The following is a 15,734-nucleotide window of genomic DNA, read 5'->3' as shown; positions in this document are numbered from 1 at the left end:
TATTTTTAAACCAGCTTGTTTATGCGATGCAAACTTCAAAGAATTATGTATCTGTACCCCAGGTCCCCCTGGTCAACAACACTACCAGGGCCCTACTATTAATTTTTTAAGACCTATCCTTGTTCATTGTACCAAAATGCAATACTTCGCCTTTATCAGATTGAACTCCATCTGCTATTTTTCAATCTATTAACCTATTTCATAAAGATACCTTCAGGTACCTTGTAACAAAACATTTCAAAAAGACAAGCCTGCAAACATTGAGACAAGTTTTATTGTGAGATGCTTAGAATGTACCTTTTCTGATTAAATACAGGACATAATAAATCAGAAATCTTAAGTACAATAAATAGGCAAGCTTTAGTTCCGATTTTTTAACCAAGGGAGGGGGAAACTGAACAAGCAAATACCTTTGAAACCTTAATGCCTGCCATAATTCCCATTTGTATTAACAGTACACTACAAGGTATAATACATTTCCTTCATACAAGGCCATATTAAACTAAAAAATTCCAGAACTTCAAAACTTACCAGAACCATACAAAATATTCCGAAAAGTTCAGTTCCAATTTATTTACAAAACTATCAGTTATTTTCAATAATCTTGGAATCAGCAAATGCTTATTTTTAAGGGATATACGGGGTGAGAGAGGGTGGAATTTGGAAATAGAAAAAATGCACGTGAACCCCGCACTCAATGCAACTGCCACTTTCAGTGGGCAATACGAACTTGCCATCATGACAACTGTAACCAAAAAAAATGTCTTGCACTTCATCCAAAGTACATCACACTGTCATTGTAATTCAAAACCCACCACTTTCTTTTGCAGAAACCATTCATTTCAATGAATCTCTACACAATTAAGAAACTAAAATCAGGTTAAATATGAAATCAAATTTGTTTAAATGTAACATTCTAAGGACTTATTTTGAGTCCTTCTATCTAGGATATCAGAAGGTCCTCAATTTCACTTTTTTTTGGTCAACATTTGTGCTGTAATCTGAACCTGTACAAGAGGAATATGTAAAGGGCACACCACATGCATTTTGAAGAGTGTTTGCGTGAAGCATTCTTCAAACTTTACTTGAATGGCGATCGTTCCTTTCTTCTTGTTAAATTAATTCCAGATAAAAGACACTCACACTTATATTATTTATTTTTTTAAAAAAATTGCGAATTTATTATTTTCAAACACTAAGCAAAAACCCAAAGGATTCCCAATCATGGTGAATGATTTAAGAAACACCATCTCTGATTATTAATGCAAAAATCAAAACATGGAATTCTAAACCCTCTTTTGCTTTTTAAGACTCTTGAAAGTTTCTGGCATGTAGCTAACTGACCTCTCCCTTTTAAACACATTATTTTAATATTAAATGAATAAATGGGAAAGCATCCCACATGTGTCATGGTAACCAAGGTCTGAAAAACTAATGCCACAGAAGTGGTTCAATATAGTAAAATGAACATTACAAACAAAAATATATTTATACTGTGCAAAAACCTGACTTTCACATTTTAACAATTCCAGATGAAAATGTAAGGCAAGCAAAAACGTATGTGGTATGCACTGAGAACAATCATTCATTCAGCTTGTGATGAAAGTGCTTGGGTTTTTCTAAAGTGGAACTCCTCACAAATGGGAGATCACATCAAGACTCTTTCCTTTACAAGAGTTTGAGTTTTTTTTCCTGTTTCGACAACGAGTCATTTCATGTCAATTGTATTGAAGACCCATTCAGTGAACTTCTTCAGCTGTGCAGATGCAGCCTGGGATTCTTCCTGCAAACGCAAGTTGTCTTCTCGCAGATGCTGTACCTCTTCTTGCAGTGCGGCTCGATCTTCCTTTGCCTAAAAGACAAACACACACAGATAAATTGAGACCATGTTTGAAGTACGGAAAAGTGCGAAGAAACAGCTGCCTCTGACAGTCATTTGTGCACAGTAATCAGATCAAGAGTTACATGATACGATACACAAAAGTCACTAAAATGGAGTAATCTGACCATGGATCAGAAGCGTGCACAGAATTCTGTCTAGAAACACTGTAGTAATTTGAACCTCTTGCTAATTCTTAGTAAAATGATTGATGCCTAATTCGGATTACCTTCTAGTAATATTCATTCAGATTGCTTGGTTTTAATTATTGCTATATGTGGGACATCACTGTAGACAAATGGTTTTAATGTTGCTTACATATTCCTCCACTATAAAGTCCAAAATGTGGATATGCACTGGCTGTTGCACAGCGTTTAGCATCATTTGCAAATTGTCAGAGAGTGATGCATTCCATGTTCAAATGCAACAAGACCTGAATGATATCCAGGCTTGGGCTGATAAGTGGCAAGTAACATTTGTGCCACACAAATGCCAGACAATGACCATATCCAACAAGTGAGGATCTAACCATTGCCGATCATCATTCAATAGCATTATCATCACTGAATCCCCCACTGTCAACGTTCTGGTAATGATCATTGACAAGAAACTGAACTGGACTAGCTATATAAATATTATGGCTAATAGAGCAGGTCAGAGGCTAGGAATTCTGCAGCAAGTATCTCACCTTCTGACTCTAAAACGTCTCTGCCATCTACAAGGTACAAGTCAGAATTGAGAATGGAATACCCCACTTGCTTGCATAAATGCAGCAGTATTCAAGGAACTTGACACCATCAAGATGAACCTGCCAATTGATTGGTACCACACCCACAACCTTTGACTCTTAGTAGCAGAACAGTGTACCATTTACGGATGCATTCTCCAAGGCTCATTAGGCAGCACCTTCCAAAACTTAGCACCACTATCATCGAAAGGGGCTGCAAATATACTGGAACACCATCATCTGCAAGGTCTCCTTCAAAATACTCACTATCTTTGCTTGGAAATATATCACTGTTGCTTCAGTGCTGTTGGATCAATACCACAGGACTCCCTCTCCAGTAGTATTGTGAGGTACCTCCACCCAATGGATCACAGTAGTTCAAAAAGATAGCTCACCACCATCTTTTCAAGGGCAACAAGGGATGGGCATTAATGACCCAGCTAATGGTGCCCACATCTCATGAATGAATTTTAAAAATTATAACAATGACTGAATTTCAATTGATGTTATGATAGGCACTATATACATTTAGGTCCTTCTTCTAATAGGTATGAGAGAATGATTAATGGTATGTGATCAAGTATACAGTTAATTTCATGTGAAACGAAATATCTGGGAGTTACTATTCTGTAGTAATTTCATTGAGATTCCAGCTAATTGGCAAATGAGGATAAAACATGTCTATGGCACAATACAAGTTGTTCAAATTTCAGAAGTGTAATCACTTCCCTATTCTGTGAAATACCAAAATGCTGGATATTGCCTGGCAGCTTCATTAAGTAGGATTCATAATGTCTGAGCTTAAGACTTTTGACTCTTATAGGATCACCATGTGTGGTGTGAGGTGAGGTGGAGTGGCAGAAGAGAACCAGGAAATAGTCTCACTGCTATTCCTGCTTAACCTTGCAAATATTTAGGATCAGAACTAGTGGTAAGCTCGGTTTATTCCTGGACCTGCTTACATTGCATTGACTTCCATCTGGGTCCTTTCTAAGATATGGAAACAAAAATCTGGAGTTAACTTTCAGTTGTTAAGTACAAAGTATGCACTTTGGATTAGACAGAAGCATGGAGATTAATTGAAGTCAAACCTTATGATCAATATGTGGACTTTTCATACGAGATATTCATTAAGCACATCAAAACTGTGCTGTAGTTAAAAATGTCGGTAAATCCAAACTGAACAGGCAGATAACTAAAAATTGCTTTCAAATGACCTCAGGAAGGCACTGTTTTCTTCCAAAAGCAAACAAAAAAAAGATCATTTAAAAGGATTAAAGATGGGAATTAGTGTCATCCTCTTGCTCTGTGCATTAGTTGGAATTACAGTAACTGGAATATAGTCCATGAAAAAGAAAAATACTAAACTAGCTATGAAACAGTTTCTGAGCACAACACATTTTTCAGTTAGTCAGTCAATTTAAGATTAATGTAACAAGGATATAGGCTGGAATCAAAAGGAGGAGTGATAACCTTTGTGGTTTTGTTTGCTTTACAGTAAACATGCTAAATCAATGCTAGCACAAAAATTCAGATATCTATTGTCAGTGTGAAGCAATCCCCAGGTCAGATGCAAACAATTAAAAGATTAAATCTTTTTCTACTTGACCTCAGCAATGGCTGATGATTCCTATTCTTCTCAAAATATAGCAAAATTAGAACTGGGTATTTGTAGGGCAAATATGATATCTGTATAACTGATCAGCAGTGAAATTCTTTTCCTAAAGTGCTTCCATCGCTACTTTAGATGATGACAGCCACTGAATTCATGTGACGTTATTTAATCTTGCACAGTAGAGTGGTTGTTAATTACTCAATAGCCAAAAATTGAAATAGAGCACATCAAAGCCATCCAGCAGGATAACGACTACCCTGATCAGATCATTTCTTGCTGTATGTCATGCACACCCATGAATGGCCCTAAGGCAGTCACTGTTGGATTTGAAAAGAGACAGTCTACCTCAGATTACTTTAGAAGGGTAAGGTATCTCAAACGATTGAACAACAGATGTGGGAGACAGAGGGTGGTGATAGAGGGTTGCTTTGTGGAATGGAGGTCTGTGACCAGCCATGTGCCATAAGGATCAGTTCACTGTTTTTATAAATGATTTTGGTGTGAATATGGAAGGTATGGTTAGTAAGTTTGCAAATGACACCAGAATTGGTGAACAGTGAAAAAGGTTACCTCAGAGTACAATGGGACCTTGATCAGATGGGCTGATATGTTGAGGAGCGGCAGATGGAGTTTAAGTTAGATAAATATGAGGTGTTGCATTTTGGGAAGGCAAATCAGGGCAAAACCGATACACTTAATGGGAGGGCCTTGGGGAGTGTTGTTGAACAAAGAGATCTAGGGGTGCGCGTACATAGTTTCTTGAAAATGGAGTTGCAGGTGGACAGGGTGGTGATGGCAGCATTTGGAACACTTGCCTTCATTGGTCAGAAGACCAAATGTAAGCGTTGGGAGGTCATATTGCAGCTATACAGGACATTGGTGAGGATGTTTTTAGAATTCTAGATACTTTCTATAGGAAGGATGTTGTTAAACTTGAGAGGATGCAGAAAAGATTTACAAAGATGTTGCCAGGACTGGAAAGTTTGAGTTAAAGATAGGCTGACTAGGCTGGGGCTTTTCTACCCTGGACTTTTGGAGGGTGAAAGGTGACCTCATAGAAGTTTATAAAATCATGAGGCATATGGATAAGGTGAGTAGCCAAGGTCTTTTTCCCAGGATTGAGGAGTCCAAAACTAGAGGGCATAGGTTTTAGGTGAGAGGGCAAGATTTAAAAATTACCTGAGGTGTAGCTTTGTCATGTAACGGGTGGTGAGTGAATGGAACAACCTACCAGAGAAAATGGCAGAGGCTGTCATAATTATAACATTTAAAAGGCATCTGGATGTGTATATGAATAGGAAGGGTATACAGGGCTATAAGCCAGATGCTGACAAATGGAGACTAAGTCAGACTGGGATGTCTGGTTGGTGCAAAAGAGTTGTTTCTGTGCTCTTTGACTGTATGACACTATGACAGGTGAAGCTAGCCGTTTCAAACTACTACTATGCAGTGGCATGCAAATGGTGTTTGCCACTAACAAGATGTTGCTGTCAAGCCAAAGAAATATTCTTGCCTACACACAAATGAATAGCATAGTATTTAAAAATTTTAGTGCTGGTGTAACTTTGTGTATGTAGGCTATATGTCCCCAAAGACTAGCAGATTTTAATAGCATACCACTTTCACTGTTTGCAACAATCAAGTAATCACCAGATCTAAAAACTTGTGCATGCAAAACTCAAGACAACTTCCAACATTATGTATGATTCTGTAATTGGACAACACTTGCTAATTAATCCTGAAGGTGATAAAATGAATACTGACAACCAACTTCGTATAGTCTGTTGGACTTGAAATGTGGAATACTTGTATTTACATATCAATACATTTTTCTTTGTGGACAGCAAGAACATGCCCACACATTGTCAGTTTCAACTGAACAACATGACTGTCATTCATTCTTTTATTTCTCAGTGCAATGACCTGGCCAGAATCAACTGGCCTACATTAACATTTTAACAGTCTTGCAGTTAACTGTCAATCAGCATTTGTGGGTAAATTTGCAACAGTAACACGTCCACCAGTTGGAGTCTACTTGCCAACCAATCAACACTCTTCTGCAGTATAAAATTTGATCGCATCCCATTGAGTTTATATTCTTCTAAATTGTCCCAACGACTACAAGATGAGAAGCTTCGACAAAACGTGTTCTTTTTCAGCTATATCAAAAGACCAACCTGATATTAGCTGAGGGATAAATATTTGTCACAACATTAGGGGGAGCACGTTTATTCTTTTTTGAATATGGGAGTCTTCTACATTCATAGGTAGCAAGGAAGGGTGCAGCCTTGGTTTAATGTATCATCCAAAAGATGGAACTTCCTTATTACATCAATGGAGATGTTCTGTTGAAAACTCTAGAATGGGACTTTTATTTAAAAATAGACATTTTAAAAAAACATGGAAGATTTAAATTATTTCCAAAATGAAACAGTACTACAAATAAGGGCATTATTAACATTACATTCCACCTCAATCATGCAAGCATAACATAAGTGAAGTGAACAAGTTTTTGCTGGGGACGACAATCAAGCTGAGCATTACATTCCTCCCTTGTGAAAAGCATGCCAGGATCGAGCTACACCAATTGCTGCTTGCCAAAATATGAACATTTTCACTGACCCTCCTCAAATCATCCCGAAGTTCCTTCAGCAACATTTCCAGTTCAGTCACCTTGCCAGACAGAGTGGTCGGAGATTCTTCTCTGAAAAGGATATTCAAACCAGTTAAAACAGAATGTATCAAGTTAAACGAGAAGGCTTTTAATTTCTAAAACCCAGTCAGATCTGTTTGACTTCTACTTTTTTCATGGGTTAGCAGCTGATGACATCCTCCCAACAGGTAGGACTGATGTGATCATGAACCCTACTCTAAATGAAGTGGTCCATATCTACTGAATGAGCAAGGAAGAGAAACTTATTCCCAGTCGCACTTTCCCAATTTCAACCCTTGTTCTGTCTTTTGGTTATCAACTCTTGACTTTTCTCTGGTACATCATTGAGGAAACCATGAGTTAAGTATCAGAATGGACAATCAATGTCCAACCAATTCTAACATTTTGAATGTCACTAAGCAAAATTTGAAGTCATATTTATTTTTTAGAAGATAGAATGGCTTTGCGTTTCCAGATTTTATTTTGGATGCATGTACTTCAATAATCAAATCATATATCTGCAGAACCTATTGGTCCAGGTACACTATTTACACAAACAGCAGTTCACCCTTAGCCATACTGCAATTGTTATGAATCTGCTGGATTTGAACATTAATTGCTCATGCGCAATGTGGATGTTGCAGCACAGTGATTGAACTTTGGTATGTGGGCTTTGCTAACTGAATAATAGTATGATCCTTGATGAAGCTTCACCTTCAAAAGGAAAGTTCTGGCTCTTTAGATACCTCAACTGCACTGAGAAACCTAATTCAATTTGGGGAGCAGACTTTCTTCAGCAGCTGAATAAAAGAGAAAGGTTCAAGAAATATAAGAAAAGCTGAAATATATACTATGTGGTCTACTGTGTAATAAAAGTGTTTGAAGCTTGCACTGTTCAAAAACTACTGTTGGAGGAAAAGAAGGAGGTAGCTGATGAGACCATGTAATGCTGTATGGCTTGGCTTCAAGAGTCAGTAGAAGGTTATTTTTCACTTTGTTTGTGCACACTGAAGTAACCATCATTCCATGGGTTCCTCAGATATTATGACTCACCTTCTGGGTACAGCTTGAGGTGATGGATGTCTGTCTGCCTGATTGTTACCATCAAGCAATAAGCTGTCAGGTCTGTGGTCTGAATCAACACCAAATAAAGAAGCTCTCTGAACTGGAAATTGAAGGAGGAAAACAGCTAATTGTTACTTTGCACATGGTCTTTGCATAAATTAATGAACATTTCTAACTCTCGTTTAAACTTCTGCAGTTATGTAGTTTGCATGAAATAATGGCTTGATTGTGGCTATTGATGCCACGCTGTGATCATCTGTCAGGATACGTGACTGAAAGAGATAATTATGCTCCCTCCTCTACTTTCCACCTCATTTCAATCTTTGTTGACAATAGATCTCCCTTCTGTAAGGTGACTGCAGATTTCTGAATTAGTTTGAAACACAGAACATTGCCTCTCCCTCATCAAGTATTCCGTCAAAGGAGAAAAAAGCTTCACCAGTTCCGAGAAATGTAACACCTGTTGATTGAGCAGGGAATGGAACATTTGCAGCATGCATCAATGTGGCCTCTCAGTTAAGAGGAGATCAGAAATTTGGATACATTGCTCAAGCATTTTTTGTTATGCATAATCATGTGTCATACCACTATTATCTTTAAAAGCTCTGATTTTTTAAACATTCAGAATATGAAAGAATTAATTTAATCTTCAAAGCAAATTTCAATGGTGCATCTGAGAACTTTTCACACTATGCACACGCAAACTACCCCAAGCAGCAGAATTGTAAACAATGGGCCCAAACATTAATATTAACATATGCTAATAACATATAGTTGAAAACTGAAGCACTCCCAACAAATGTACACGTACAGTACTTGAGCAGGAAGATTTTCCTTATTCTTTTATGGGCATCACCAGCAAGGCCAAAATTTGTTGTTCGAAGCTAATTAGCTTTGAACAGAGTAGTGTGCTGGGCCAATCTAAAAAGGTCAGCTGAGAGTCAATTATATTACTGTGGATCTGGAGTCAAATATGGCCAGACGAAACAACACAAATTTGCTACCCTAAAGGGTGAAGCAAGGTTTTTTTTTGGACAATGATTAATGGTCTTATGATTACCATTACTGAGATCTGCTTTTGTATTCCAGATTTACATACTGAATTTAAATTTCACCAACTGTTATGATGAGATTTGAAATTATGTCCTCTGGATTACTCATCCAGTGACATTACCACTGCGTCGTCTTCTTACATTCAATTTAAGTTTGACTTAGTCCAATTAAGTTTAAATTTAAAATGCCAATTATTGGTTTAACCTTGCTAGATTCTCCATGACTCCAACAAAGTAGGATCAGATGTTCAGAACATGGGAGACTTGAACTGATGGCACTTTAAAAACCCTGCTTTTCTTTTAATACAGATTAATTGGGAGGTTTTTTTAATTTCGCATGTTTAAAACCAGATAAACTCTCAAATAAACCAGCAAGAGTGCCAAAGCATTCCAGCAGCAATCTTCAGCCACATGCTCCCAAAATAGTCACCTTTGCCCATTCCCACAGACAACCTTCACCAAATACCGACAGTCCCCTCTGACAACATTCAACATGACCACCTTCCCCTTCCATTCCCCGGCCCTGGCATCCACCCTATTTGTCGGAAAAACAATCTGTGACTATGCTGGAATTTTGATCAACAATTTCCCAGTAATGGCACATATTACTGCATTCCTTCAGGAGCAGAAGATGCAAAAGCTCTGGCATAAAGTGTTAAGAGGGAAGTTTAAGACACAGTCAACATGGGATGGACATCTTCGCATCAACAGGAACATCTGAACCAATATATTTTTCATCTTCAGGTTTGTGCTGGTTTTGGAAAAAAAAATCCAGAGTTGCACAAAATAAGGACCAATCAACAGGAGGAATTTGAAAGAACCAATTAAAAGAAGAATGCAACAATGACTCTAGCACAAACTGCAATTTTCCACATAGCATATGCATATGAATATATTCTACTGGATGTGACAGCCATAGGTCATTAGTAGCATTCTCAGGAGTCACAAAGTTACAGCTTCAAGGGACCAGAGTACAAATGCATTAAAGAGAGAAGGAGCCTGGAAGACCTCCTTCCTGTGGGCAAGAGTCTAGACATAGGGCAGGATTTTCAAAGGATTAGGCAGCGTTAGACTTTGCCTCTGCTGATGCCAGTTTCCTGGATTTATCATTTCAAAAACAGCACAAAGGTTGTAAATTTGGGACATAATAGCTATCTACCAATAAAACTAATTAAGTGGCCTACCCAGCCAGTGAAAGTAGCTGGTTACGCAGCAGCAAACATGAAGGTTCAGTTCTTCATTTACTTTTACAAAATTACTTTTTCAACCAGCATACTGCAATAGCGATGGCTGTGGCCATAGGTCACCCCTTCTACAAAAGATGGCATGGTAGCCGTAGGCTTTTGTTAAAAGCAGGAGGTGGCCCCTCTCACTACTATGTACATCAACAGCTACTACCTCTACTGGTGGAATTTCCAATGCAATATTGGGAATCCCACTAACCCTCCAGCCTCATGAGCTGACTTCAACATTCTTAATTGATGGCAAGCATGATGTTAATCCATTAATTGTGTTAGGGATCTCAGAAAACAGTGAATGGTGGCATCAGGAAGGCAAAATGTATCCAAACTCCCCATGCAACAAGTTTGCCAGTACAGGCATTTTAATGAGGAAGAATCCTTCCTGCAAGCATAAAGTGAAACAAAACTATGCAAGTTCGACTGGGAAGGAATATCAAGAAATCCCAGTTCTTACTTCAAAGATTAAGTAGTAAAGAGAAACAAAACACATTTTGTATCTAGGTATAATTAAGGATATTTTATGCTGCCTTAATTTTAATCAGTAAATGCAGAAGATTGGCTTGCTTATGGTCTGAAAATAAGACTTGCTCCTCTCACTTACTGTTAAGCATATTGGCACATGGGAAAGAAAATGTAAGCGAAGGTACATTAGCTTAAGAAAAAATAACTGTGCACTTTTTATTAACAGGATGTTAGAAGATGGCTGCAATCATTTTCATGGCAACGCGCAGAGTTCAATACAGATCCTAACCCAAATTGCTTGGTTTTATTGACCCACTTATTTGCAGCATGCAGGAGCTTCTGGGCCTTGAAAAGATCTGAGAAAGGCTGCTGACCTTTGCTCATTTCCTAAAAGCAGATGGATTATCCTATCATTTTCATCATTATCAGGAGTTTTTAACAATGAAAAGCACATATGGGTCCCATTAAATCATTCACAATGTAAAAATCTAAAAGAAAGCCTTAACAGCAGAAAAATATAAAGATTATGCCTCGTACACCAGATGCTACATTCTTTGTGTAACTCTCTCTATATGCTAAGCTCTCAAATTATGTCATATTAATGAGTGCGCTTAGGCCATCTCTTGTAGCCAGAACAAAAGATTTTCAGAAGGCACTAATCCACTCCACAGATAAGCCTGTCAAATCATGGAAGCACCACTAATCCAAGCTTTCACTATGTGAAAATGTGACCGGCTTTTAAATGACAGACCTAATTTCCCATAAGCCTCAGGCACGCAAACGAGATATCAGCACAATTTCTCAAGATGCTGTGGTAACAGATCCACAATCGCTGAGGGCCCTAAGGAATTTAATATACCCAAGAGGATAAGGCAGAATTGTTTAAATCCCAGTTCTCAGAGTTCTAAATATCAAGCCATGCCATAATAATTAAACTTCACTCTGCCTTTTGATAAAGCATGAATCAATATCATATAAAATCTACAGAACTAACCTATAGCACAATTAAAAGACAAACATGCAGGTAATGTGACAATGCTTAGAATTAGTCATGGCTGGTGCTAGAACGTACCCGGCTTTGGGTGCATTTTGCCAGTTCTCATCTACACTACATAGAGTCATACAGCACCAAAACAGACCCTTTGGTCCAACTTGTCCATGCTGACCTGATATCTCAACCTAATCTAGTCCCATTTGCCAGCACTTGGCTCATATTCCTCTAAGCCCTTCCTATTCATATACCCATCCAGAAGCCTTTTAAATGTTGCAACTGTACCAGCCTCCACCACGTCCTCTGGCAGCTCATTCCATACATGCACCAGCCTGTGTGTGAAAATATTGCCCCTTAGGTCCATGACTGACAACTGGAAGACAACAGGGGAACTTCAGTATGTGGGGAAACAGCAACTAGACTATCCCGTGAAATTTTATATTACCATGGCAATAATGGATAACTACCAGGGGGAAGAATAACTTGAATGATAAGTGGAGGTAATAACAGTGAATTTAAATTGGAAAGGAAGATGCATAAGAATGTGTTCATTGTGGGTATTGGGGAGTGAAGACAAAGAAATATAGTAATGAATTCTTAAAGCTAGTGTTTAACAACTTTTGGGTCATAAAGTTTTCCATGATTTTGGCTCAAAGTGCAGCAGTAGTAAGCGCTTCTTCCAAGAAAAAAAACACCATCTACCCATTCTGTTGGGTTGGGTGATTTTTAAAGATAGTAGAAAGTGAGGATTGCAGATGATGGAGATCAAAGTCAAGAGTGTGGTGCTGGAAAAGCACAGCAGATCAGGCAGCAGAGGAGCAGGAGAATTGATGTTTCAGACATAAACTCTTCATCAGGGGAGCCGAGAGATAAATGGGAGGAAGGTGGGGCTAGAGGGAAGGTAGCTGAGAATGCAATAGGTAGATGAAGGTGAGGGAGAAGGTGATAGGTCAGAGAGGAGGGTGGAGTGGATAGATAGATAGGAAAGGTGATGGACAAGTCAAGAGGGTGGTGTCAAATTGGAGGCTTGGGACTGGGATAATGTGGGGGGGGGGGGAAAAGGTAAATAAGGAAGCTGTTGAAATCCACATTGATCCCATGTGGTTGCAGGGTCCCAAGGCAGAGTATGAGACATTCTTCCTCCAGGTGTCAAGTGGTAAGGGTTTGACAATAGAGGCGGCTCAAGACAGGCATTTTCTTGACAGAGCAGGAGGGGGAGTTCAAGTGTTCAGCTGCAAGGCGGTGGGGTTGGTTGGTGCAGGTATTCCAGAGATATTCTCTGAAATGATCTGCAAGGAGACTCCTGTCTCCCTGATGTAGAGGAGACCACATCGGGTGCGACGGAAATAGTAAATGATATTGGTAGAGGTACAGGTAAATTCCTGTTGGATATGAAAGCATTCTCTGGGGCCTTGGACAGAGGTGAGGAGAATGGTATGGGCACAGGGTTTGCACTTCCTGTGGTGGCAGGGGAAGGTACCAGGATTGGGATGTGAGCTGGTGGGGGGGCGTGGACCTGACGAGGGAGTTGCGAAGGGAATAGTTTCCAGGGAACGCTGATAGGGTTGGGAGGGAAATATATCTTTGGTGGTGAGGTCCATTTGTAGGTGGTGAAGTGGCAGAAGATGATGCTATGTATGCAGAGATTGGTGGGGTAGAGGTGAAGTCCAGCGGGGGTCCAGCATTGGGAAGTGTGGAGTTCAAGGGTGGTAGTGTGGAAAATGGAGGACATGCATTGGAGTGCATCATAGACCATGTGGGAAGGGAAATTGCGATTTTGGAAGATGGTGGTCCTGGACCTCCTCCAATGCCAAACCCTTACCACCTGACACCTGGAGGAAGAAAGCCTCATATTCCACGTCAGGACCCTGCAACCACATGGAATCAATTTGGATATCAACCAGTTTCCTCATCTCCCCTCCCCCAACATTATCCCAGTCCCAAGCCTCCAACTTGACACCGCCCTCCTGACTTGTCGATCACCTTTCCTATCTATCCACTCCACCCTCTTCTCCCTCACCTTAATCTACCAATTGCATTCTCAGCTACCTTTCCTCGAGCCCCACCTCCATCCCATTTATGACTTGGCTACCCGGCACACAAGCCTCATTCCTTATGAAGGGTTTATGCCAGAAACGTCAATTCTCCCACTCCTTGCATGCTGCCTGACCTGCTGTTCTTTTCCAGCACTACACTGATTTTTTAAAATCTCAAGACACAGCTAAAGAACAAGCAGCTCTCCTGATTTTCTGGTCAACATTTCTTCTTGAACCGATATTCCTTAAATACAATTTTAAGGTCAACCATTATATGGCTATTTGGGGGATATTTCTGGCACAGAATGGATGCTAAAATAAAACCCATTGCTACACATCAGTTTTTCATGCCTTGAGCGAGATACATATGAACACATTGGATAAGTTCAAGCATCAGTAATTCATGAATGAACCACATGTACAAAGAGTGACTTCAGCTTGAAACATCAATGTCTAAAGCAACTAAAACACTGACAAATTTAAATTATGATTGATATCTGTGCACAAATCAGTACTCAACAATCTGTATGAAATTCTGAAAATGTGAAAACTAAGAATTTCCACCTGTCTCACTCCAGCTCCTTGTGTGAAATTGCCATTAGAAAAAATGAAAACTATTACTGATTATTTTCACATGACAGCATAGAGCAAAAAAACAGTGTTACCTTCAAATGCCTTTGCTGCATCCACAAGGTTGGCCCATTCCAAGCCCATGGCTGTATCGGGCAGGGGCATAAGGCCTGGATCTGGCAGTGGCTGCCGCCTTCGTTCATGAATATCAGAAAGGGAACCATCGGATGCAGAAAGTTCAACTGTAGGATAACGTAAAATATTAACCAAACATTGATTATCAGATAAGTTAATTACGACAAATCAATAAATTAATTTAAAATGAGACTAGAAAATTGGATCAAGCCAAAGAAAGAAAATGATTGTTACACTTCATTTTCTAAAAAATGTGCTTTATTTTAAAACCACAATCATCTTCTTCCAACGAACCCATTTCCAGAGTACATGTCCTGACTGAGAAATGATGAAATTCAATCTCTAAAATAGCACGTGAGCTTGGATTGTAACTTACATTGTTTCACCTTCAGAGGTTAAACTGGCTAAACTAGTGGTGAAACAAAATTTGGAGGAAAATCCATCCAAAAGTTAAAAAGACAGATTTTAATTTGCCTGCATAAAGACTTTGATGAAAGGAACTGGAGTCTCAACATGGCCTTGATTGTAACAATAGGCACAGACCATGGCCTAAGGGATGCAGAAGGTCTACACCATGAAGCCTATGTTAGTTAGCTCCTTCTTCCTCACCATTTAACTCAAAGGTTCAGCATTAAACCCCAAATCTAACTCTGATCTGTCCTCATAAGGTATTTTAGCCCAGGTGGCAATGCAGGAGCTGCCAAATGTAATAAGAAGCACTGGAGTTTTGGAGAGCAGGCCAGGCAGTGTATTCTGCTTTTGAGACTGCTTAGTGACTCCTGTTGGAAATTAAATACATGTTTGTGCAAATCCTGTGTACAGATCTTGGTGGTGATGCCCCATGTGGTTGAAACCATCCTGACTTTCGCTGTCTAAGCTCAAACCATAGCCATAGTTGGAGAGGAAAGAGAAGGTCTGCTCCAACAGAACTGCACCTCAAGTAAAATCACACCTTGGGGGATAAAAGCAAACAAAAATCAGGATATAAACTCCCTTTGTCACAATAAAAGCAGCAAATGCACCACAGATCGCTTTACTCAGACAAAACAGCGGGGCCTGTGAATACTACCCACCATGATGAGATTTTATCGACTGTCCATGCTTACGGCCTGGCAGTGTGTAGTGCAGGGAGGGATGGGTGCTGGAGAACAGGACGTCGTTGGGCAAGGCTTGGTCCAGGAGTGATGTGTGCGCATTCGAGAATGAAGGCTCTCTCTGGCCACTGTAGATGCTCTCATCAGACAAGGTCCGATGCAATGGCTTCCTTGTTGTTGGCGTATCTGGGAGAGACAGCTATATCAAGACAAA

The 15,734-nt window shown here is 39.5% G+C and overlaps 1 protein-coding gene across 9 annotated transcripts in view; it reads right to left on the bottom strand.

The window, feature by feature from the left end:
• Window positions 1–252: 252 nt before the first annotated feature.
• The window catches only part of sipa1l1 (signal-induced proliferation-associated 1 like 1), a 374,611-nt gene continuing 359,129 nt past the window's right edge, over window positions 253–15,734 (bottom strand). For 8 of the 9 annotated variants that reach the window (XM_072569220.1, XM_072569226.1, XM_072569224.1 and 5 more), the window contains 5 exons: window positions 15,500–15,719; window positions 14,387–14,533; window positions 7,928–8,039; window positions 6,844–6,925; window positions 253–1,852 (listed from right to left, as the gene is read on the bottom strand). In XM_072569220.1, the coding sequence (XP_072425321.1) occupies window positions 1,709–1,852; window positions 6,844–6,925; window positions 7,928–8,039; window positions 14,387–14,533; window positions 15,500–15,719 (705 nt within the window). In that variant the 3' untranslated portion in view covers window positions 253–1,708. The remainder of the gene's footprint in view (window positions 1,853–6,843; window positions 6,926–7,927; window positions 8,040–14,386; window positions 14,534–15,499; window positions 15,720–15,734) is intronic. The other variant, XM_072569229.1, reaches the window with a different exon arrangement.

The sequence above is a fragment of the Chiloscyllium punctatum genome, chromosome 4 (assembly GCF_047496795.1).
Source record: "Chiloscyllium punctatum isolate Juve2018m chromosome 4, sChiPun1.3, whole genome shotgun sequence".
In the NCBI taxonomy this organism is placed as follows: domain Eukaryota; kingdom Metazoa; phylum Chordata; class Chondrichthyes; order Orectolobiformes; family Hemiscylliidae; genus Chiloscyllium; species Chiloscyllium punctatum.
The sequence above is the reverse complement of the archived record's forward strand: the minus strand, read 5'-3'. Positions and strand labels throughout refer to the sequence as shown.